The sequence below is a fragment of the Salvelinus alpinus genome, chromosome 14 (assembly GCF_045679555.1).
Source record: "Salvelinus alpinus chromosome 14, SLU_Salpinus.1, whole genome shotgun sequence".
Classification (NCBI taxonomy): Eukaryota; Metazoa; Chordata; class Actinopteri; order Salmoniformes; family Salmonidae; genus Salvelinus; species Salvelinus alpinus.
Genome location: NC_092099.1, coordinates 23245963 through 23267897, shown reverse-complemented (window position 1 = coordinate 23267897; position 21935 = coordinate 23245963). Strand labels below are relative to the sequence as shown.

General features: G+C 44.2%; 1 protein-coding gene across 1 annotated transcript in view; it reads right to left on the bottom strand.

Moving 5' to 3' along the window:
• The window catches only part of LOC139538613 (amine oxidase [flavin-containing]-like), a 75073-nt gene that overhangs the window by 24146 nt on the left and 28992 nt on the right, over positions 1–21935 (bottom strand). Inside the window, exons 2-3 of the mRNA XM_071340846.1 lie at positions 17461–17555; positions 17066–17203 (exon numbers count right to left, since the gene is read on the bottom strand). Coding sequence (XP_071196947.1) covers positions 17066–17203; positions 17461–17555 — 233 coding nt within the window. The remainder of the gene's footprint in view (positions 1–17065; positions 17204–17460; positions 17556–21935) is intronic.

Below are 21935 nucleotides of genomic sequence, written 5' to 3'. Positions count from 1 at the left end.
TGTTCTGGACCAGTTGTAATTTTCCTAAGTCCCTCTTTGTGGTGCAATAAAACTACGACCTGTAGAACCTGCCTTGTTGATATTGTAGTTAAGAAGGCCGAACAACACTTTATTATGGACAGACCTCTCCCCACCTTAGCTACTGTTGCATCAAAATGTTTTGACCATAACAGTTTACAATCCAGGGTTACTCCAAGCAGTTCAATCTCCCCAACTTCACATTATTCATTGCAATATTTAGTTGAGGTTTAGGGTTTAGTGAATTATCTGTCCCAAATACAATGCTTTTAGTTTTTGAAATATTTAGGACTGACTAACTTATTCCTTGCCACCCATTCTGAAACTGACTGCAGCTCTTTGTTAAGTGTTGCAGTGATTTCACTTGCTGTAGTAGCTGACGTGTATAGTGTTGAGTCATCAGCATACATAGACACACCTGCTTTACTCAGAGCCAGTGGCATGTCATTAGCAAAGATTGAAAAAAGTAAGGGGCCTAGACAGCTGCCCTGGGGAATGCCTGATTCTACCTGGATTATTTTGGAGAGGTTAACATTAAAGAACACCCTCTGTAACGATTTTCTTCTTCTTCTGACGAGGGGTATGAAGGATCGGACCAAAATGCAGTGTGGTACGTGTCCATGTTAAATTTATTAAACTGAACACAAAAATATCAAAGGAGAAAACACGAAAAAACGAAACAGTCCTATCAGGTGACAAAACACAAAACAGGAAACTACCCACAAACACAGGTGGGAACAGGCTACCTAAGTATGGTTCTCAATCAGAGACAACGATTGACAGCTGCCTCTGATTGGGAACCATACCAGGCCAAACACAAAAATACAAAACATAGAATGCACACCCCAACTCACGCCCTGACCAAACTAAAAAGGAGACATAAAAAAGGAACTAAGGTCAGAACGTGACACCCTCTGTGTTCTCTTAGACAGGTAACTCTCAATCCACAATATAGCAGGGTGTGTAAAGACATAAGATATACTGTAAGTTTTTCCAGCAGCATACTATGATCGTTAATGTCAAAAGCCGCACTGAAGTCTAACAAAACAGCTCCCACAATCTTTTTATTATCAATTTCTCTCAGCCAATCATCAGTCATTTGTGTAAGTGCCATGCATGTTGAATGCCCTTCCCTATACACACTGATCTTCTGCCTTCTCCCTGACAGAGGGAGCTGTGAGGAAATCCTTACACCACAGCTAGCTCCATTGGGGGCAGAATACGATAAGGCAGCTTGCTTCATATTTCACTCCAGATCAAAGATAGCAGCTAATTGCACATTCAGCAAGGCAGATAAGTTTATCTCGATCTCACGCTCAGACTATTTCTCAACCCCTACAGGTTTGTAAAGTAGTGTAGAGTTCATTTATTTGTGATTTCTAGACATTTCCTTTGAACGTGGGGCTTTAGAAAATAGACTGGGAAAGCCATATCAGTTCATTCAACAGTGTGCGTTTGTGTGTTTCTGTCTGTGTTACTCTTACATAACTGGTATTAATCACTTAGGTTGACAATTAAATGGGTCTACCTGAAGGCCCATTAAACATATAACTACCAGAGAGAGAGAGAGAGAGAGAAGGAGGGAAGGAGAGACAGTGTCTGAAATACAGTACATAGACAATGGTGAGGAAGCTGTGGACCTATAGTTCTTGTACTGGACTATAGTCCTTATACTGTACAATAGCCCTATACTGTACTATAGTCCTATACTGTACTATAGTCCGTATACTGTACTATAGTCCCTAAACTGTACTATAGTCCTATACTGTACTATAGTCCTATACTGTACAATAGTCCTATACTGGACTATAGTCCTTATACTGTACAATAGCCCTATACTGTACTATAGTCCTATACTGTACTATAGTCCGTATACTGTACTATAGTCCCTAAACTGTACTATAGTCCTATACTGTACTATAGTCCTATACTGTACAATAGTCCTATACTGTACTATAGTCCTATACTGTACTATAGTCCTTACTAGTCCTATACTGTACTATAGTCCTATACTGTACTATAGTTCTTATACTGTACTATAGTCCCTAAACTGTACTATAGTCCTATACTCTACACTAGTCCTATACTGTACTATAGTCCTATACTGTACTGTAGTCCTATACTGTACTATAGTCCTATACAGTACCATAGTCCTTATACTGTACTATAGTCCTATACTGTACTATAGTCCTTACTAGTCCTATACTGTACTATAGTCCTATACTGTACTATAGTCCTATACTGTACTATAGTCCTTAGTCCTGAAGTGTTTGATATAGGACCTTAGAAAATACAAGTTGATTGACCCTGAATATGAAAGCATCTCTGCGATGCACTATATATTGTTCCTTGAAAAAGTAAATTAATGTCTGTACTTCATGAAACTCAGACTATTTCATGTATAATTCATATAATTTTGTAACAGTCAAAAGACTTGACCTTGGCTATTCAAGTACAAGTTTTATGAAAGACATTCTTTGTACATGCTTTTCTAGAACTGCACTCTAACAACTAAAAAGTTGTTTCACAGTTCCTCTTGGCACGCTAAACCCAATCTGAGCCTAATTTAATTTAATTTAATTTTGGTCACAACATCAACGTCTACTTATCCAAAGCTTCTTAGGGCCTGCTCTCAGGACATGCAAGAAGTACATGTGCAACAAACAAAAAGATATATCAAACTTTCTGCCCTCTCTCTCTCTCTCTTTTATTAGGTGTTCCTTATGTTTGGTATACTCAGTATATAGTTAGTGATTAACTAATGATTATTATGATATATTCTACAGTATGGCATTTGTCCTAGTTACTATCAATGGAAAGTCCAAGTCTTGATGAAAAGAGCTACGGTTGTAATGTGTCCTTATCAGTTACAACCGATATCGCACCTGAGTTATCCACATGACATTAGCTAGTACAGTACAGTCCTGAGATAATTCACTCTCTGGGGGGGGGGTGTTGCATTTTAATGGTGGAAGGGATGGAAATACACACAAACAAACACACATACTCGCTCTGTGGTACAGGTTATGATTGCCAAAAAGATCATCAAGGACAACAACCACCTGAGCAACTGCCTGTTCACCCCGCTACCATCCAGAAGGCGAGGTTAGTACAGGTGCATCAAAGCTGGGACCGAGGAAAAATAGCTTCCATCTCAAGGCCATCAGACTGTTAAACAGCCATCACTGACACAGAGAGGCTGCTGCCTACATACAGACTTGAAATCATTGCCACTTTAATAAATTGATCACTAGTCACTTTATTAATGCCACTTTAATAATGATGTTTACATATCTTGCATTACTGGGGCAGCAGGTAGCCTAGTGGTTAGAGCGTTGGGCCAGTAACCGATATGTTGCTAGATCGAATCCCTGAGCTGACAAGGTAAAAATCTGTCGTTCTGCCCCCGAACAAGGCAGTTAACCCACTGTTCCTAGGCCGTCATTGTAAATAAGAATTTGTTGCCTAGTTAAATAAAAAAATTACTCATCCTGTATGTATATACTGTATTCTATGCCGCTTGCTCATCCATATATTTATATGTACACTTATTCCATCCCTTTGTTTGTATTAGGTAGTTGTGGTGGAATTGTTAAATTACATGTTAGATACTGCTGCACTGTTGGAACTAGAAGCGCAAGTACTTCGCTACACTCGCAATAACATCTGCTAACCATGTGTATGGGACCAATAAAATTTGATTTGAGGGTGAGCGACTTTTGATGAGGTGCACTACCATGGCAACCAGCCAGGAAGGTACCAGAGTGAGTGTACATGCAGATCTCAGACATAGAGATAGTAGCTAAGAAAACACAGTCACACAGGGGTTCCAGTGAGCTGCTGGTAATGTCAGAACTCAGAGTCTAGCTGCATTACAACATCTTAAATGAGGAACACATATCCTTTTCAGAAAGGAAACCTTTAATTGCAGAAAATCAGCTGGAAACATGTGATTTCACACGGAGAGACACACTGTATTTAGAGCCCATAAGTCAGTGGAGTCTCTTGCCAGATTTGACGTGTGACCCTGCAGCACACATTTGTAACTGCTATCTACGTTATTCCACATGCTTGTGGCATGTCAGGCAGGCTGTGGCAGGCTGAAATAGATCATGTCAATAAAACTACAGTGTGACTAGAGTGACTGGACTGAACTAACACTCACATTGATTCATGTCTACTTCCCTGTAGCCAATCAGAGCATTTGGTTACTCTAAGAATGAGAGCTCCTCAGAAGCATGTGGACTATAGTGACGCAAAAAGACCACGTCCAGTTCTTAGTGGTCTGTGTCTACAGAAGCTAGACGGGTTAGGGTTAGGGTTGAACTGGGATATGGACATGAAGCTAGGGTTAGGGTTGAACTGGGATATGGACATGAAGCTAGGGTTAGGGTTGAACTGGGATATGGACATGAAGCTAGGGTTAGGGTTGAACTGGGATATGGACATGAAGCTAGGGTTAGGGTTGAACTGGGATATGGACATGAAGCTAGGGTTAGGGTTGAACTGGGATATGGACATGAAGCTAGGGTTAGGGTTGAACTGGGATATGGACATGAAGCTAGGGTTAGGGTTGAACTGGGATATGGACATGAAGCTAGGGTTAGGGTTGAACTGGGATATGGACATGAAGCTAGGGTTAGGGTTGAACTGGGATATGGACATGAAGCTAGGGTTAGGGTTGAACTGGGATATGGACATGAAGCTAGGGTTAGGGTTGAACTGGGATATGGACATGAAGCTAGGGTTAGGGTTGAACTGAGATATGGACATGAAGCTAGGGTTAGGGTTGAACTGGGATATGGACATGAAGCTAGGGTTAGGTTTGAACTGGGATATGGACATGAAGCTAGGGTTAGGGTTGAACTGGGATATGGACATGAAGCTAGGGTTAGGGTTGAACTGGGATATGGACATGAAGCTAGGGTTAGGGTTGAACTGGGATATGGACATGAAGCTAGGGTTAGGGTTGAACTGGGATATGGACATGAAGCTAGGGTTAGGGTTGAACTGGGATATGGACATGAAGCTAGGGTTAGGGTTGAACTGGGATATGGACATGAAGCTAGGGTTAGGGTTGAACTGGGATATGGACATGAAGCTAGGGTTAGGGTTGAACTGGGATATGGACATGAAGCTAGGGTTAGGGTTGAACTGAGATATGGACATGAAGCTAGGGTTAGAGTTGAACTGGGATATGGACATGAAGCTAGGGTTAGGTTTGAACTGGGATATGGACATGAAGCTAGGGTTAAGGTTGAACTGGGATATGGACATGAAGCTAGGGTTAGGGTTGAACTGGGATATGGACATGAAGCTAGGGTTAGGTTTGAACTGGGATATGGACATGAAGCTAGGGTTAGGGTTGAACTGGGATATGGACATGAAGCTAGGGTTAGGGTTGAACTGGGATATGGACATGAAGCTAGGGTTAGGGTTGAACTGGGATATGGACATGAAGCTAGGGTTAGGGTTGAACTGGGATATGGACATGAAGCTAGGGTTAGGGTTGAACTGGGATATGGACATGAAGCTAGGGTTAGGGTTGAACTGGGATATGGACATGAAGCTAGGGTTAGGGTTGAACTGGGATATGGACATGAAGCTAGGGTTAGGGTTGAACTGGGATATGGACATGAAGCTAGGGTTAGGGTTGAACTGGGATATGGACATGAAGCTAGGGTTAGGGTTGAACTGGGATATGGACATGAAGCTAGGGTTAGGGTTGAACTGGGATATGGACATGAAGCTAGGGTTAGGTTTGAACTGGGATATGGACATGAAGCTAGGGTTAGGGTTGAACTGGGATATGGACATGAAGCTAGGGTTAGGGTTGAACTGGGATATGGACATGAAGCTAGGGTTAGGGTTGAACTGGGATATGGACATGAAGCTAGGGTTAGGGTTGAACTGGGATATGGACATGAAGCTAGGGTTAGGGTTGAACTGGGATATGGACATGAAGCTAGGGTTAGGGTTGAACTGGGATATGGACATGAAGCTAGGGTTAGGGTTGAACTGGGATATGGACATGAAGCTAGGGTTAGGGTTGAACTGGGATATGGACATGAAGCTAGGGTTAGGGTTGAACTGAGATATGGACATGAAGCTAGGGTTAGAGTTGAACTGGGATATGGACATGAAGCTAGGGTTAGGTTTGAACTGGGATATGGACATGAAGCTAGGGTTAAGGTTGAACTGGGATATGGACATGAAGCTAGGGTTAGGGTTGAACTGGGATATGGACATGAAGCTAGGGTTAGGTTTGAACTGGGATATGGACATGAAGCTAGGGTTAGGGTTGAACTGGGATATGGACATGAAGCTAGGGTTAGGGTTGAACTGGGATATGGACATGAAGCTAGGGTTAGGGTTGAACTGGGATATGGACATGAAGCTAGGGTTAGGGTTGAACTGGGATATGGACATGAAGCTAGGGTTAGGGTTGAACTGGGATATGGACATGAAGCTAGGGTTAGGGTTGAACTGGGATATGGACATGAAGCTAGGGTTAGGGTTGAACTGGGATATGGACATGAAGCTAGGGTTAGGGTTGAACTGGGATATGGACATGAAGCTAGGGTTAGGGTTGAACTGGGATATGGACATGAAGCTAGGGTTAGGGTTGAACTGGGATATGGACATGAAGCTAGGGTTAGGGTTGAACTGGGATATGGACATGAAGCTAGGGTTAGGATTGAACTGGGATATGGACATGAAGCTAGGGTTAGGGTTGAACTGGGATATGGACATGAAGCTAGGGTTAGGGTTGAACTGGGATATGGACAATGCCACCTCTGGCAGCACAGTAGCCAGTAAATAATTGTAGATTTACAGGAAAAGGTTTTTAGATTTAAAAAATACATTATGGTACTGTATTCTGTGGGGTGGTACTGAATTACAGTAAATTACTGGCAGCACAGTAGCCAGTAAATTACTGTATATTTATAGGACAAATATAACAAATACAGTATGGTACTGTATTCTGTGGGGTGCAGCATTCTCACTAATGGGTGCAACAAATATAGCCTCTTACAAGGCATGCTTCAAAATGTGTTAATGTGCCAGATATTTACAGAAGCAGTATGCTACACACATAATTTGGTTTTAATCCAGAGAGGATTGCAAAAGTATCTAGATCCTCTATGAGGCCGTGGAGAGATTCTAATTGTGGTTTTAAAAGAAAACAATGAATCATCAGCGTACAATGACACCTTCGTTTTTAAGCCACGGATTTCTAATACCTTAATATTATTGTTTGATCTAAATTTAACAGCTAACATTTTGATGGCAATAATAAATATATATGCCAATAGTGGACAACCTTGTTTTAATCCTCTAGATAGTTTAAAACTTTCTGAGATGTAGCCATTATTTACTATTTTACACCTAGGGTTACTATACATAACTTTAACCCATTTTATAAGAGATTCCCCAAAATTGAAATATTCTAGGCATTTATATATAAACTCCAGTTGTACTTTATCAAAAGCCTTTTCAAAATCAGCTATGAAAACCAGGCCTGATGTCCCCGATATTTCATAGTATTCTATTGTGTCCAGTACTTGTCTTATATTATCTCCAATGTATCGTCCATGTAAAAAACCTGTCTGATTAGGATGAGTAATATCTGACAATACTTTTTTTATTCTATGCGCCAAGCATTTTGCTAGGATTTTGCATCACAACACTGTAAGAGGTCTCCAATTTTTTAAATGGACTGGATTTTTATATATACCACTTGTTCCTGTTTCAGTAATAATGATATCAGACCTTCTTGTTGCGTGTCTGATAATCTACCATTTATATAGGAGTGGTTAAAACATGCAAATAATGGTCCTCTGAGTACATCAAAAAAAGTTTTGTATACTTTCACTGGTATGCCATCCAGCCCTGGAGTTTTCCCAGCCTTAAAGGCCCCAATTGCATCAAGAAGTTCCTCCTCTGTAATTTGGCCTTCACATGAGTCTTTCTGTACAGATGCTAATTTTACATTATTATTAGGAAAAAATCCATACAATTAGTTTCAGTTAGTGGAGATGGAGGAGACTGAAACGAAAACATATTCTTAAAGTACTTTACTTCCTCTTTCAAAATATAATTTGGTTAATAATGCGTGACTGATTTTTCCCCATATTCCATCCAGTTCGCTTTATTTTTTATAATATATTACATTGGATCTTTCTTGAATAAGTTCCTCCATTTCTTTTTGTTTTTCCTCTAACTTATTCTGTGCCTCTATGGTACAGTTTCTATTGCTGTCTAACTGTACTGTTAGTCCTTCAATTTCCTTCAATTTCCTTTGTTGATATGGACTCTTTTGATCTAAATTGCTTTTGTTTTATAGATGAGTACTGAACTACATGGCCTCTAAAGGCACATTTAAAAGTGTCCCATACAATAAGGGGATCTGCTGTACCTGTCACGACTTCCGCCGAATTCGGTCCCTCTCCTTGTTCGTGCGGCATTCGGCGGTCGACGTCACCGGCTTTCTAGCCATCGCCGATCCACTTTTCATTTTCCATTTGTTCTGTCTTTGTCTTATCACACCTGGCTTCACTTAATCACCAGGTCCCCACCATGCGCATCCCCTCAGAATATGCCAATTTGGCTCTCGCCTTCTGTAAGAAGAGGGCGATTAAATTACCACCTCATCGACGGGGGGATTGTGCGATAAATCTCCTGGTAGACGCAGCACTTCTCATGAGTCACGTGTATCCTCGGTGGCTATGGAAACATATGTCTCCGGATCCCTGGGGCAGGGATACATTCGGCCCTCCACTTCACCTGCCTCCTCGAGTTTATTTTTTGTGAAGAAGAAGGATGGGGGTCTGCGCCCGTGTATTGACTATCGAGGGATCAATGAGATTACTGTGAGGTACAGCTACCCGCTGCCTCTCATTGCCAGTGCAATCGAGTCAATGCACGGGGCGCACTTCTTCACAAAGTTGGATCTCAGGAGCGCTTACAACCTGGTGCGTATCCGGGAAGGGGACGAGTGAAAGACGGCATTTAGTACCACCTCAGGGCACTATGAGTACCTCGTCATGCCGTACGGGTTGATGAATGCTCCATCGGTTTTCCAGGCCTTTGTTGACAAGATTTTCCGGGACCTGCACGGGCAGGGTGTAGTGGTGTATATCAATGACATTCTGATATACTCCACTACACGCGCCGAGCATGTGTCCCTGGTGCGCAGGGTGCTTGGTCGACTGTTGGAGCACGACCTGTACGTCAAGGCTGAGAAATGTCTGTTCTTCCAACAGTCCGTCTCCTTCCTAGGGTACCGCATTTCCACGTCAGGGGTGGAGATGGAGAGTGACCGCATTTCAGCCGTGCATAATTGGCCGACTAACACCATGGTAAAGGAAGTGCAGCGGTTTCTAGGGTTTGCCAACTACTACCGGAGGTTTATCCGGGGTTTTGGTCAGGTAGCAGCTCCCATTACCTCACGGCTGAGGCGGACAGGGCTTTTGGTCACCTGAAGGCTCTGTTTACCTTGGCTCCCGTGCTGGCTCATCTGGATCCCTCTTTGGCGTTCATAGTGGAGGTGGACGCGTCCGAGGCTGGGATAGGAGCCGTGCTCTCTCAGTGCTCGGGCACGCCACCAAAGCTCCACCCCTGTGCTTTCTTTTCGAAGAGGCTCAGCCCGGCGGAGCGAAACTATGATGTGGGGGACCGGGAGCTGTTGGCTGTTGTTAAGGCTCTGAAGGCGTGGAGACATTAGCTTGAGGGGGCTAAACACCCTTTTCTCATCTGGACTGACCACCGCAATCTGGAGTACATCCGGGCGGCGAGGAGATTGAACCCTCGCCAGGCAAGGTGGGCTATGTTCTTTACCGTTTTGTTTTCACTCTATCCTACAGACCAGGTTCCCAGAATGCTAAGGCAGACTCACTGTCCCGGATGTATGACACAGAGGAGCGGTCTATGGATCACACTCCCATACTTCCGGCCTCTTGCCTGGTGGCATCGGTGGTGTGGGAGCTGGACGCGGACATCGAGCAGGCGTTACGCACAAAGCCCACTCCCCCCCAGTGTCCAGCTGGGCTCCTGTACGTGCCGTCTGCTGTCCGCGACCGTTTGATCTTTTGGGCCCATACGTCACCCTCCTCTGGTCATCCTGGCATCGGTCAGACGGTGCGTTGCCTTAGTGGGAAGTACTGGTGGCCCACCTTGGCCAAGGACGTGAGGGTTTATGTTTCCTCCTGCTCGGTGTGCGCCCAGTGCAAGGCTCCCAGGCACCTGCCCAGAGGGAAATGACAACCCCTACCCGTTCCACAACGGCTGTGGTCACACCTGTCGGTGGACTTCCTGATGGATCTTCCTCCCTCACAGGGCAACACCACGATCCTGGTCGTTGTGGATCGGTTTTCTAAGTTCTGCCGTCTCCTCCCTCCTCCCGGTCTCCCTACGGCCCTACAGACTGCGGAGGCCCTGTTCACTCATGTCTTCCGGCACTACGGGGTGCTTGAGGACATAGTCTCTGATCGGGGTCCCCAGTTCAGGTCCAGGGTCTGGAGAGTGTTCATGGAACGTCTGGGGGTCTCGGTCAGCCTTACCTCAGGTTTTCACCCTGAGAGTAACGGGCAGGTGGAGAGAGTAAATCAGGATGTGGGTAGGTTTCTGCGGTCATATTGCCAGGACCGGCCGGGGGAGTGGGCGACGTTCATCCCCTGGGCAGAGATGGCCCAAAACTCACTCCGCCACTCCTCCACTAACCTCTCTCCTTTCCAGTGCGTACTGGGGTATCAGCGCTTGGAGGAGATCTGGGACGCCGCCCATGTGCACCTACAACGGGCCGTGAGGCGGCAAAAAGTGAGCGACGACCGCCACCACAGCGAGGCCCCGGTGTTCGCACTGGGGGACCGGGTCTGGCTCTCGACCCGGAACCTGCCCCTCCACCTGTCCTGCCGGAAGCTGGGTCCGCGGTTTGTGGGGCCATTTAAAGTCCTGAGGAGACTGAACGAGGTATGCTACAGGTTACAGCTTCCCCCAGATTATCGCATTAATCCCTCGTTCCATGTGTCTCTCCTCAGGTGGCTGGTGGCTGGTCCACTCCAAGAAGCTGAGGTGCGGGAGGTTACTCCGCCACCTCTGAACATCGAGCGGGGCCCCGGCGTATGGGCCTTCAGTACCTCGTGGATTGGGAGGGGTATGGTCCGGAGGAGAGATGCTGGGTGCCGGTGGAGGACGTCCTGGACCCTTCGTTGCTACGGGATTTCCACCATCTCCACCCGGATTGCCCTGTGCTTCGTCCTCCGGGTCGTCAGCGAGATCGGTGTCAGTGCGCAGCAGGAGCCGCGCGTCAAGGGGGGGGTACTGTCACGACTTCCACCGAAGTCGGTCCCTCTCCTTGTTCGGGCGGCGTTCGGCGGTCGACTTCACCGGCTTTCTAGTCACCGCCGATCCACTTTTCATTTTCCATTTGTTCTGTCTTTGTCTTATCACACCTGGCTTCACTTAATCAACTACTTGTTTATTATTTAACCCCCTGTTCTACATGTTGTATTTGTAAGTGATTGTTTGTTATATTGTGTGGCCGTGTATAGTACGTGTTATGTTTGAATTTTTGAGTAAAGTATTTTATTACTCATATCTGCTGTCCTGCGCCTGACTCATCTCACCAGCTACACACAGACGCCTTTACAGTACCTATGTTATGTCTGAAAAAGTCTGTTATAAATTCTATAAATCTAGTAGGCTTTGACTAAATGTCCAATATCCTCGCCCACGTGGAAATTCTGTAAGAGTAATATATATGCCAATTATGTGATGATCTGACCGCATTCTGTCCCCTATCAACACTTTTTAAACTTTTGGGACCAGAGAGAATGGCATAAGAAAGTAGTCAAGATGACTAGCTTGATTAAGCCTCCGCCATGTATATCTCACTAGGTCAGGGTAATTAAGTCTCCATATATCCACTAATTCCAATATATCCATGACATTCATGATTTCCTTAAGTGCCTGAGGGTGAAAGTTTGTAGTGTGATTTCCTTTCCGGTCCATAGAGGTATTTAAGACCGTATTAAAATCTCCCACCATAATAATAGAGTCTAGTGTTGCTTGCAGAGTTGATAAATTCATATATATATTTTCAAAGAAGCTTGGATCATTATTATTTGGACCGTATAGGTTAATAAGCCATATCTGTTTATTATCCCTGAAAAGACTGGGATCCATCCTTCGGAAAGAGCACACAGTGCCATTTACAGAACAGAAGTAGATCAACCGCCAAATGCATTTGCATCGCTCTCACCTCGATTTGTATTATATATAGCCATCAAAAGAAATATATATATTTTTTAAATCCTGTTTCTTATTTTCCATAATTAGCTATTAATATTTGTAGTAATGTCATTTGGACGTCATTTGCAAACCGAGCGCATACCGATTCTACATGTACAAATGGCCGAAAATGTCGGCAGTCAGACGCCCCCTGGCAGGTGGTCCCTAAAACACATCGTGCCAAATGAACGGCGCATGAACGACAGACAAATGGCAGAACATCACTCGGTGCAATGTTTTCTCCCTAAGTTAAGGGGATGTGAAGAGGAATCCACTTTAGACTATTGAGGTGTAGGAAAGGAGATGTGAAAAGAAAGGCATCTATAGACTATTGATATGTAGGGAAGGAGATGTGGTGAGGAAGGAAAGGGAAAGGGGGATACCTCGTCAATTGTACAACTGAATGCATTCAACTGAAAGGTGTCTTCCGCATTTAACCCGACCCCTCTGAATCAGAGAGGTGTGGGGGGGGGGGGCGCCTTAATCGACATCCATGTCTTCTGCGCCCGGGGAACAGTGGGTTAACTGCCTTGCTCAGGGGCAGAACGACAAGTACCTTAGACTATTGAGATGTAGAGAAGGAGATGTGAAAAGGAAGGCCCCTTATACTATTGAAATGTAGTGAAGGAGACGTGAAGAGGAAGGCACCTTAGACTATTGAGATGTAGGGGTGGTTCTGGGCATGCCCAGTAGAGAAGGGTTGAGTGATGTCATGTGCCAGAAGGCTCTCCCGCTATAGTCCGAGATCCACTGAACACAGTGATATCATCCACATGACCGCTATGCTGCATTTTAAACATGTCTTATCTCATTCTCTGCTGTGTGGGGGGGTGAAGGGCATACCAATGTGTGTGTGTGTGTGTGTATATGCATGTGTATGGGGGGGCTTACTATTGTGTGTGTGTGTGTGTGTGTGTGTGTGTGTGTGTGTGTGTGTCTGCTCATGTGTGTGAATGACTCCAAAGTGAATGACTCCATGTTTAAGCCTATGACTCCATACATAGGAAGGGTGGAAAAAGTACCCAATTGTCATACTTGAGTAAAAGTAAAGATACCTTATTAATAGAAAGTCACCCAGTAAAATACTACTTCAGTAAAAGTCGGAAAGTGTTTGGTTTTAAATATACTTAAGTATCAAAAGTAAAAGTATAAATCATTTCAAATTCCTTATATAAAGCATACCATTTTCTTACATATTTTTTATTTAAGGATAGCCAGAGGCACATTCCAACACTGAGACATAATTTACAAACAAAGCAATTGTGTTTAGTGAGTCCGCCAGATCAGAGGCAGTAGGGATGACCATGTTCTCTTGATAAGGGTGTGAAGTGGACCATTAACAAGTACTTTTGGGTGTCAGGGAAAAGTACAATAATTTCTTTATGAATGTAGTGAAGTAAAAGTAAAAGGTGTCAAAAATATAAATAGTAAAGTAAAGTACAGATAGCCCACAATATACGTAAGTAGTACTTTAAAGTATGTTTACTTAAGTACTTTACACCACTGTATGAAACAAAGGCCCATACAGTAGAAACAGGAAGAGAAGTGCCATCCTAACCAGTTCAGAGAGCCCATTGATTTACAGTAGCGAGAGTAGGTTAGCCTGGGTATATGGCTGGAACCAGAGGGACCAATCTAATAAGGAGGTACAGCATGCTGTGTGTTAAGAACAGTGGTGTACCTACTATAATAAGATATGGAGGAATATTTTGGAGAGAGAGAGGGAGAGAGAGAGAGAGGGAGAGAGAGAAGGAGGGAGGGAGAGAGGTAAAGAGAAATGGGGGTGGCTGTAGCTCTCTCTCTTTTCTCTCTTTCGCTCTGTCTTTCTCTCTCTCTCTCTTTATCCTTCCTCCCTCTCTACTGGGCCACTCAGAGGAAGAGAAACTATATTAGAAAACTCCTTGAGGCAGAGATTAGCATCTCCAGTCGCTAGCGCTCACCGCTAATGCTGGAGAGAGGCTGGATGCACTGAGGGTCATGTGGTTGATACACAGGCAGAGAGGGCGGGTAGTCACTAGATGGCCATGCTGGAAAGGACGATATTGTTATCAGAACTATGTGAAGTAGGGTTTAGAGTTAGGGTTGTGGTTGAGGCTAGGGTTGTGGTTGAACAGGGATGTGGACATCAAACAGCTCGAGGCAGGGCTTTCTCCCATAGAGCTACGTTTTTATGGAATGGTCTGCCTATCCATGTGAAAGACGCAGACTCTGTCTCGACCTTTATGTCATTACTGAAGACTCATCTCTTTAGTAGCTTCTATGATTGAGTGTAGTCTGGCCCAGGGGTGCGAAGGTGAATGGCAAGGAGTGACGATCCGTCCTGTCTCTGCCTGGACTAGTGCTCTTCCATGTCGTTCCTAGGAAGGGTGCGTCACTTCGTGCCTGTCGGGGGGCTAGACCCTCCCTCTCCCTCTCCCTCCCTCTCTCTCTCTCCCTCTCTCTCCACCGCTCTTGCTGTCTCAACCTCTGAATGCTTGGCTATAAAAAGCCAACTGACATTTACTCCTGAGGTAATTAATACTGCTGGTCATCTATAAACGCTTGAACCTCTTTAAGAACGATCTGGCCTTAATGGTCATGTACTGTTATAATCTCCACCCGGCACAGCCAGAATAGGACTGGCCACCCCTCAGAGCCTGGTTCCTCTCTAGGTTTCTTCCTAGGGAGTTTTTCTTAGCCATCGTGCTTGTTCATCTGCATTGCTGGCTGTTTGGGGTTTTAGGCTGGGTTTCTGTATAAGCACTTTGTAACAGGGCTTTATAAATACATTTTATTTTATTTTGATTTGATTTGATGAAGCTAGGGTTACAAGGAAACCAAACCGGTCACGTTACGTGCATGAGTGTTTCAAAATAAATGTACACATACATTGTTATTCAATCATTTTATCCACACTGATCGCACGCTTAAGCATGCGTCTGCGATGCCAAATGCTAAAGTAGAACTTGGTTCTATTTGAGACGCTCGGCAAGTCCCGCATTTCCCATCTCCTTATTGGTTTTCACGAAGATACAACCTCACATACAGTAGTTGTATAAAAGACAACGAGGAGATATTAATCAAAGATAATTAACAAAAAACTAACTAGGTTTACCTTTTTATGTGTGGATTAATCGTCGGAGTAGAGAAACATAACATTTTTGTATGAACCGGGTCAAAATTCTACAAAGAACCAGCTAAAAACGGGATCAATGTTCATCTCCCAGGACAAACTGCTAGCAACAGCACATCCATGGATGTTCCATGTGTCTTTATACCTGTCCCCAAATGAATATACTGTAGTTGGTTCACAGTTGCGTGTCATAATCACGTCTGGTGGGAATAGACAAAATCAACATGTGCATGATGGCGCACGAGGACGCACACGCGGGGCCTTGTAGCCATGGTGTTAGAGTTAAGGGTAGTGTTAAGGCTTGGGTTAGGGTTGAACTGGGATGTGGCCATGAAGCTAGGATTAGGGTTGTGGTTGCGGGTTAGGGTTGAACCGGAATGTGGACATGAAGCTAGGGTTAGGGTTGTGGTTGTGGGTTAGGGTTGAACCGGAATGTGGACATGAAGCTAGGGTTAGGGTTGTGGTTGTGGGTTAGGGTTGAACCGGAATGTGGACATGAAGCTAGGGTTAGGGTTGTGGTTGCGGGTTAGGGTTGAACCGGAATGTGGACATGAGTGCTAGCGTTAGGGGTAAGGGTTGAGTGAGGTCATGTCTTCTCTAGTATGGCCCGATAGTGTTCAGTCCTTTCAAGCATGGCCAGATACTCATGACTGGAAGAGAGACATGCATTTCCTCTGCATTAGAATGTGAGAAAACAGATTCTGTTCTGTTCTGGCTATCTAAAGCCGGGTGTACACTACACGATTTTGGCCCCGATTTAGCTGTCCCAGACATGTTTTTGAGATCGGAGACAAAATCCCCATGTCGTTGCCTACACAGGGTGCGTGGCCGTCACATTTCATGTGGGCGAGTCAGAGACACAATCTGATGGCTATCGATCTCGTCTTTGAGCCGTCCCAGAACGACCCAATATTTTCAAATATGTTTTCATTTATCGGCAGAAAATCAGCAATGCTCTTCTAGTGTGAGACAAGTTCTGAGAACGGTGATCAGCAATAGCCAATAAGAGCAGAGAAGAAGCCAGTGAGATGATGACGTTGTTTAACATCATCCATGTAGCAGGAGCAATGACTGCTACTAGTATGGGTTTGTACTCGCCTTTAACCAAAACCAAAGTGTCAAATCGTTACAGCTCTTAAGTTCACAAGCAATGTTATTCAATTCAAAACGTTGGCTAGATATTTCAGCTTTGTATGGCAAGCGTGAGTGTCTGACTGAAAACGTCTATGAGGCTGCTCCGAGGCTGCTCTGAGCGTTAAATCTAATCACTTCAGTACATGCATGTAGCATGTGACCCCCTGTCTGTGCCAGATGGTTTAGTCTGCGCACCACTATGTTGGCAAGACAAACAAAACTACAGGAAAAACGGTTGTTTAATGTGAGAGGCTCAGTGATGTTAGGATTTTGTGTACACCCGGTTTAATGGAAGTGGTCAATACTAACTGCACCCCAAGCCCTGCTAACAGTGTTTCAGAGAAACCCATGGATTTATCATGGATCTGTCCTGTGTTTGTTCTGTTCAATTAAGTAGGACAGGGACAGACGTGGCCTATGTGGTCCTGCACTGGGTTTCAGCATGCGCGCGCGCACACACGCGCACACACGCGCACACACGCGCACACACGCGCACACACGCGCACACACCTTTACATAATGCACCAGCCTCTCCTCCTCGTTGACTTTGTAGGTCTCGACTCCGTACTCTTTAGCCAATCGGAGGATCCGATTCTGTGTAGGCCCGATGTAGGCCCCACCCAGGTCAACATACTTAGTCTGCTCATTCTGGAGAGAGAGAGAGGGAGGGAGGGAGGGAGGGAGGGTTCATCAGACAAGAAGTGGACAATCCTAATCCCAGAGATCAATTTAGTTCAAATCTTTAACCAAATCAGTTGCTTGAAAATGCTTTACATTATAACACAAGTTAAGCTGCTAGACAGCATCTAGAGAGGGACCTGGTACGGTCATCAGAGAGAAAACTGGATTCTTATAGGGATTACACTTTGACTGGCACTTTGCCTGTGGTGTGACTGAGGTCTTACCCGTACGGTGAAGGTCCGTCCACCAACCCGATCTCTAGCTTCCAGAACCACAGGACTCAGCCCTTTCTCCTTCAACAGCTTAGCTGCACTCAGCCCTGAATGAGACAAAGAGTGGACAGAGAGAGAGGGAGAGGTTAGTGTAAACATGCCAGCTGAACATCTAATGTTGATGAAATTAAGAAACATTTTGTGTAAACAATCCAAGTTTGAACATAAATAATTTTGGTATGTCACTCTGCTCCATATCCCCTCTCTCATCCTCCCCCTGTGTTTGTCCTGTTGAGTAGAACAGGAGAGGATAGCCCAGTGATATAGCAGGCTGTGATACAGTATGAGTCTGTGAGAAAACAGAAGGCCAGAGGTGAAATAAACTCCAGAAATCTCTCTAAAATGTTGTGTTTTGGTGCTGCTAGGGCAATTCAGGTGGCTAATTGGTGACCTTTTTACTGAAGAATGCATTCGTTTTTATGATTGTGTTTTGTAAGTTGATGTATTTTGTATTTGTAAATGTCGTAAATTTGTATTGGTTGTGTAAATCAAATCAAAGTGTATTGATCGTGTACACAGTTTAGCAGATGCTATAGCGGGTGCAGCGAAATGCTTATGTAACTAGCTCCTAACAATGCAGTAAAATGTCAGACAAGTACACAAATAATCATCAATTTAAAAATGTCATGAGAAAGAGACAAACACACCAACTGATCCCCTGCTTATTTCAATATCAAGGAAGTGTAGAGAGCAGAAAATAGCTGAAGACTTTCACATCCCCAACACGCACATCCCCAACACGCACGCACACACACACACACACACACACACACACACACACACACACACACACACACACACACACACACACACACACACCACACCACACCACACCACACCACACCACACCACACCACACACACCACACACACACACACACACACACACACACACACACACACACACACACACACACACACACACACACACACAAAGAGAGAGAGGGAGGTAGTCAAGTGAATTACTTAATCTGTAATTGACCTACAAGCCTCTACTCCTAACCACTTCTCCATGCCTCATCAATCTCATCAAAAATGAATAAATCACACCCTATAGTGTTCCCTCATAGTAGCACATTACATGGGTAATAGGGTAATTTGAGACACAGTAGGGTAATTTGAGACACAACCTAGGACAGTACTTTATATATATCAGTCCAAAGTTAACACATTTTGTCTCCACAGATAGAATGGGCTGTTTCCCCTACACTCGTAGAAAAAAAGGGTTACAAAATGGTTCTACGGTTGTCCCCATTGTACTGTATAACCTTTTTTGGTTCCAGGTAGAACCCTCTTTGGTTCCAGGTAGAACCCTCTTTGGTTCCAGGTAGAACCCTTTATGGTTCAATATAAAATCCTCTGTGGGAAGGGTTCTACATGGAACCCAAAAGGGTTCTACCTGGAACCAAAAAGGGTTCTTCAAAGGGTTGTACTTTGGTGACCGCTGAAAAACCCTTTTAGGTTCTAGATAGCATATTTTTTTCTAAGTGTACCACTCAACAGTCAGCCTACTCCCAGTCCAAACCATAAATAACAAGCTCATATCAGTAATTTTGTCTTGTTTTGTTTCTTGCTTTTCAATAGTGTTTTCAATAGGGTTTGCAGTAGGGTTTTCAATAGCATACTAGAGTCAAAAGCAGGGGTGTCCACTGTCCAACACTCCTCCTGGAGAGATAACCACCAGCAGGATCATTTGGTCAATGGCTATTTGTTTGTTATTGTAGTGTGACTGAATGATACTTAGCTACAGAGGTAGTATGGGCCTTTCTCATCACCATAGTGACCCCAAGGCCATCTCAGTCTAGAGCTTGATTCAATAAGACATTACATTTCACACATGTAATTTCAGCTGAAGCTAGGCGAGATCACACAGGCGCAATCACACACACACACACACACACACACACACACACACACACACACACACACACACACACACACACACACACACACACACACACACACACACACACACACACACACACACACACACACACACACACACACACACACACACTTGAAGGATTAGGCACAATGGAGCCTCTGGCCTTTGTCAGTCGAGCAGGCATTCAAATAGAAGACACAGGCAGCAGTGTCCCAGTGCCAAGGATCCATTCAGAATGTCTCAGTACACACACATATGACCAAAAAAAGGATTCCTGGAAAAGTGTGCTTTGCAGCAGGTTGTAAAACACTGCACAAACATCCTAAGCAGAAACTGTGTGTGTGTGCCAAAGGGCACTTTATAATGCTCTGATACAATGGAGATGTTAGTTTGTCCAGTGAATACAGACTGTATTACATTCTCTCCTACTGGGAGAAGTGTGGATATTCACCCCAAGACACTGCTCTACATACTGCATGGAAAATCTAACATGAGCTGAGGCCAACAGGAGGTAACTAGAGGAGAGGGAGGTAGTGTGTGAGGGTAAAGGAGAGGGACGTAAAGGGGGCAGAGAGGGGAGAGATGGAGGAGTCAAATAGAGAGAACGAGAGAGCGAGAGAGGAGAGAGACTTGATAAAGAAAGACGCACTGTATTCATCTCCACGGTCCGTGTTGCCATCTCTCAACAGGAGCTCCCATCTGTCTAAATGTTCTCATGGCTCTCTCTCCATCCCGCCATCCCTCCCTTCGTTTATCCCTCTATCTCTCCAGAGCAGCCTGGAAAGCTACCAGGGTTTATATTGGTTTAAGCATACTTGTTATGCATTACCAAACTTCTCCATTGCCCTTATGCATGCACGCACGCACACACACACACACGCACGCGCACACGCACACGCACACGCACACACCCACACACACAGCGCTCTGGGGGGGTACTACTTCTTTTAAGTAAATTGATGCTATTAGGTGTTCTCTATCCAAAGGTCAGACAAGCGCAATTGTCCAAAACAAAAACAAGCTCCGACTGTTTAACCTTGTTGTTTATGCCGACAGCACTCTGGAAAAACAAGATAACTTTACCCCTGGGGTTTTGCTTTGATCAAAAACCCATTTGGGGGTATACAATTTTTTTCAGAAGAAAATTATGATTATAAAATAAGGATCCAGTCAGAGGATTTCTTTGTTGCTCAGTTCCATTTGGATAGAGGTCATTTGTCTGGCTGGGACGAGACAACAATGAGTGTGTTATGAAATACATGAAATGAAATGAGCAGCTGAGCATCTAAGAATATTATGGACACATGCAGTTTGACTGATGCCTTATTTCTAGCTGAAAAGAGAGAATAGAGAGAGAAGAGGCTGAGAGAGGCAGATTCTCTGAAAGATTAAGGGAAGTGATAAATAAATAACTTTGTGATAAATGGTATATCAAAATTGCCCTGCAATATGGCCAATGGGTGTTTCCCCTTTTACTTGGAAGTAGAGACACTGATTTCATTCCACACAAAAAATCAACAATGCAGTGATTAATGCTGGTATAGTTAATTCCCAAGTAAACTATAAGAGACACTATTTTGAAGTCCTGAGATATGATTGGTGTATAGGGCTGGTTTAGGTTTAGGATTGGTGTATAGGGCTGGTTGGTTAGGTTTAGGATTGGTGTATAGAGCTGGTTGGTTAGGTTTAGGATTGGTGTATAGAGCTGGTTGGTTAGGTTTAGGATTGGGGTTTAGAGCTGGTTAGTTAGGTTTAGGATTGGGGTTTAGAGCTGGTTAGTTAGGTTTAGGATTGGGGTTTAGAGCTGGTGTGGAGACACAACCACCACCAAAACTCTATGGTGTACCTACAGGCCAATTTGCACCTACCCAGGTGTTAGTCTTTCAATTACATTACCATCTATACAAAAGGGGAAATCTTAGGAATAATGCTGTACTGTAATGTAAACATGGACCCAGCCAGAGATAGAGAAGTGGCTGACAGAGGAAGAATAGTGTCTGGGAGAGGGAGAGGAGTATTTGTGGTGGAAGAAGACTGAGAGGAAGATCAAGAGCTGTAGTCTCAGATGAGATTAGGGATACTATAACTGATCATGTAATAAATCATGATCTATTTGTAAGTCGCTCTGGATAAGAGCGTCTGCTAAATGACTTAAATGTAAATGTAAATGTATCAATGACAGACTGATCTGAGAGTGCAGCCAAATCTGCAATGCTCAACAGTGGCATCTATTGTGAGAAATTTTCAGCAAAACAACAGGTAAGATGTGCATTCTGCAAGGGCATCTGACTGAACTGCACATTACAGAAGTAAATTGAGCAAAGCCTCCAAACCCACTTGTGTGTGATTGTTTCTGTATTTCTGCTTAGGACCCAGCGGTTACCTCCCACAGGCGGGAGAGGTAGGATTTTTACTGCTGTGAGGAAACTGCAATCGTTGATATGGTCATCAGAAACAATGGTATAAAACTCAGAGATTCGGGACAGAGTGTTGGCAGACAACATTACATTTGGAAATATTCACAATGTAAGCATAACAACTAT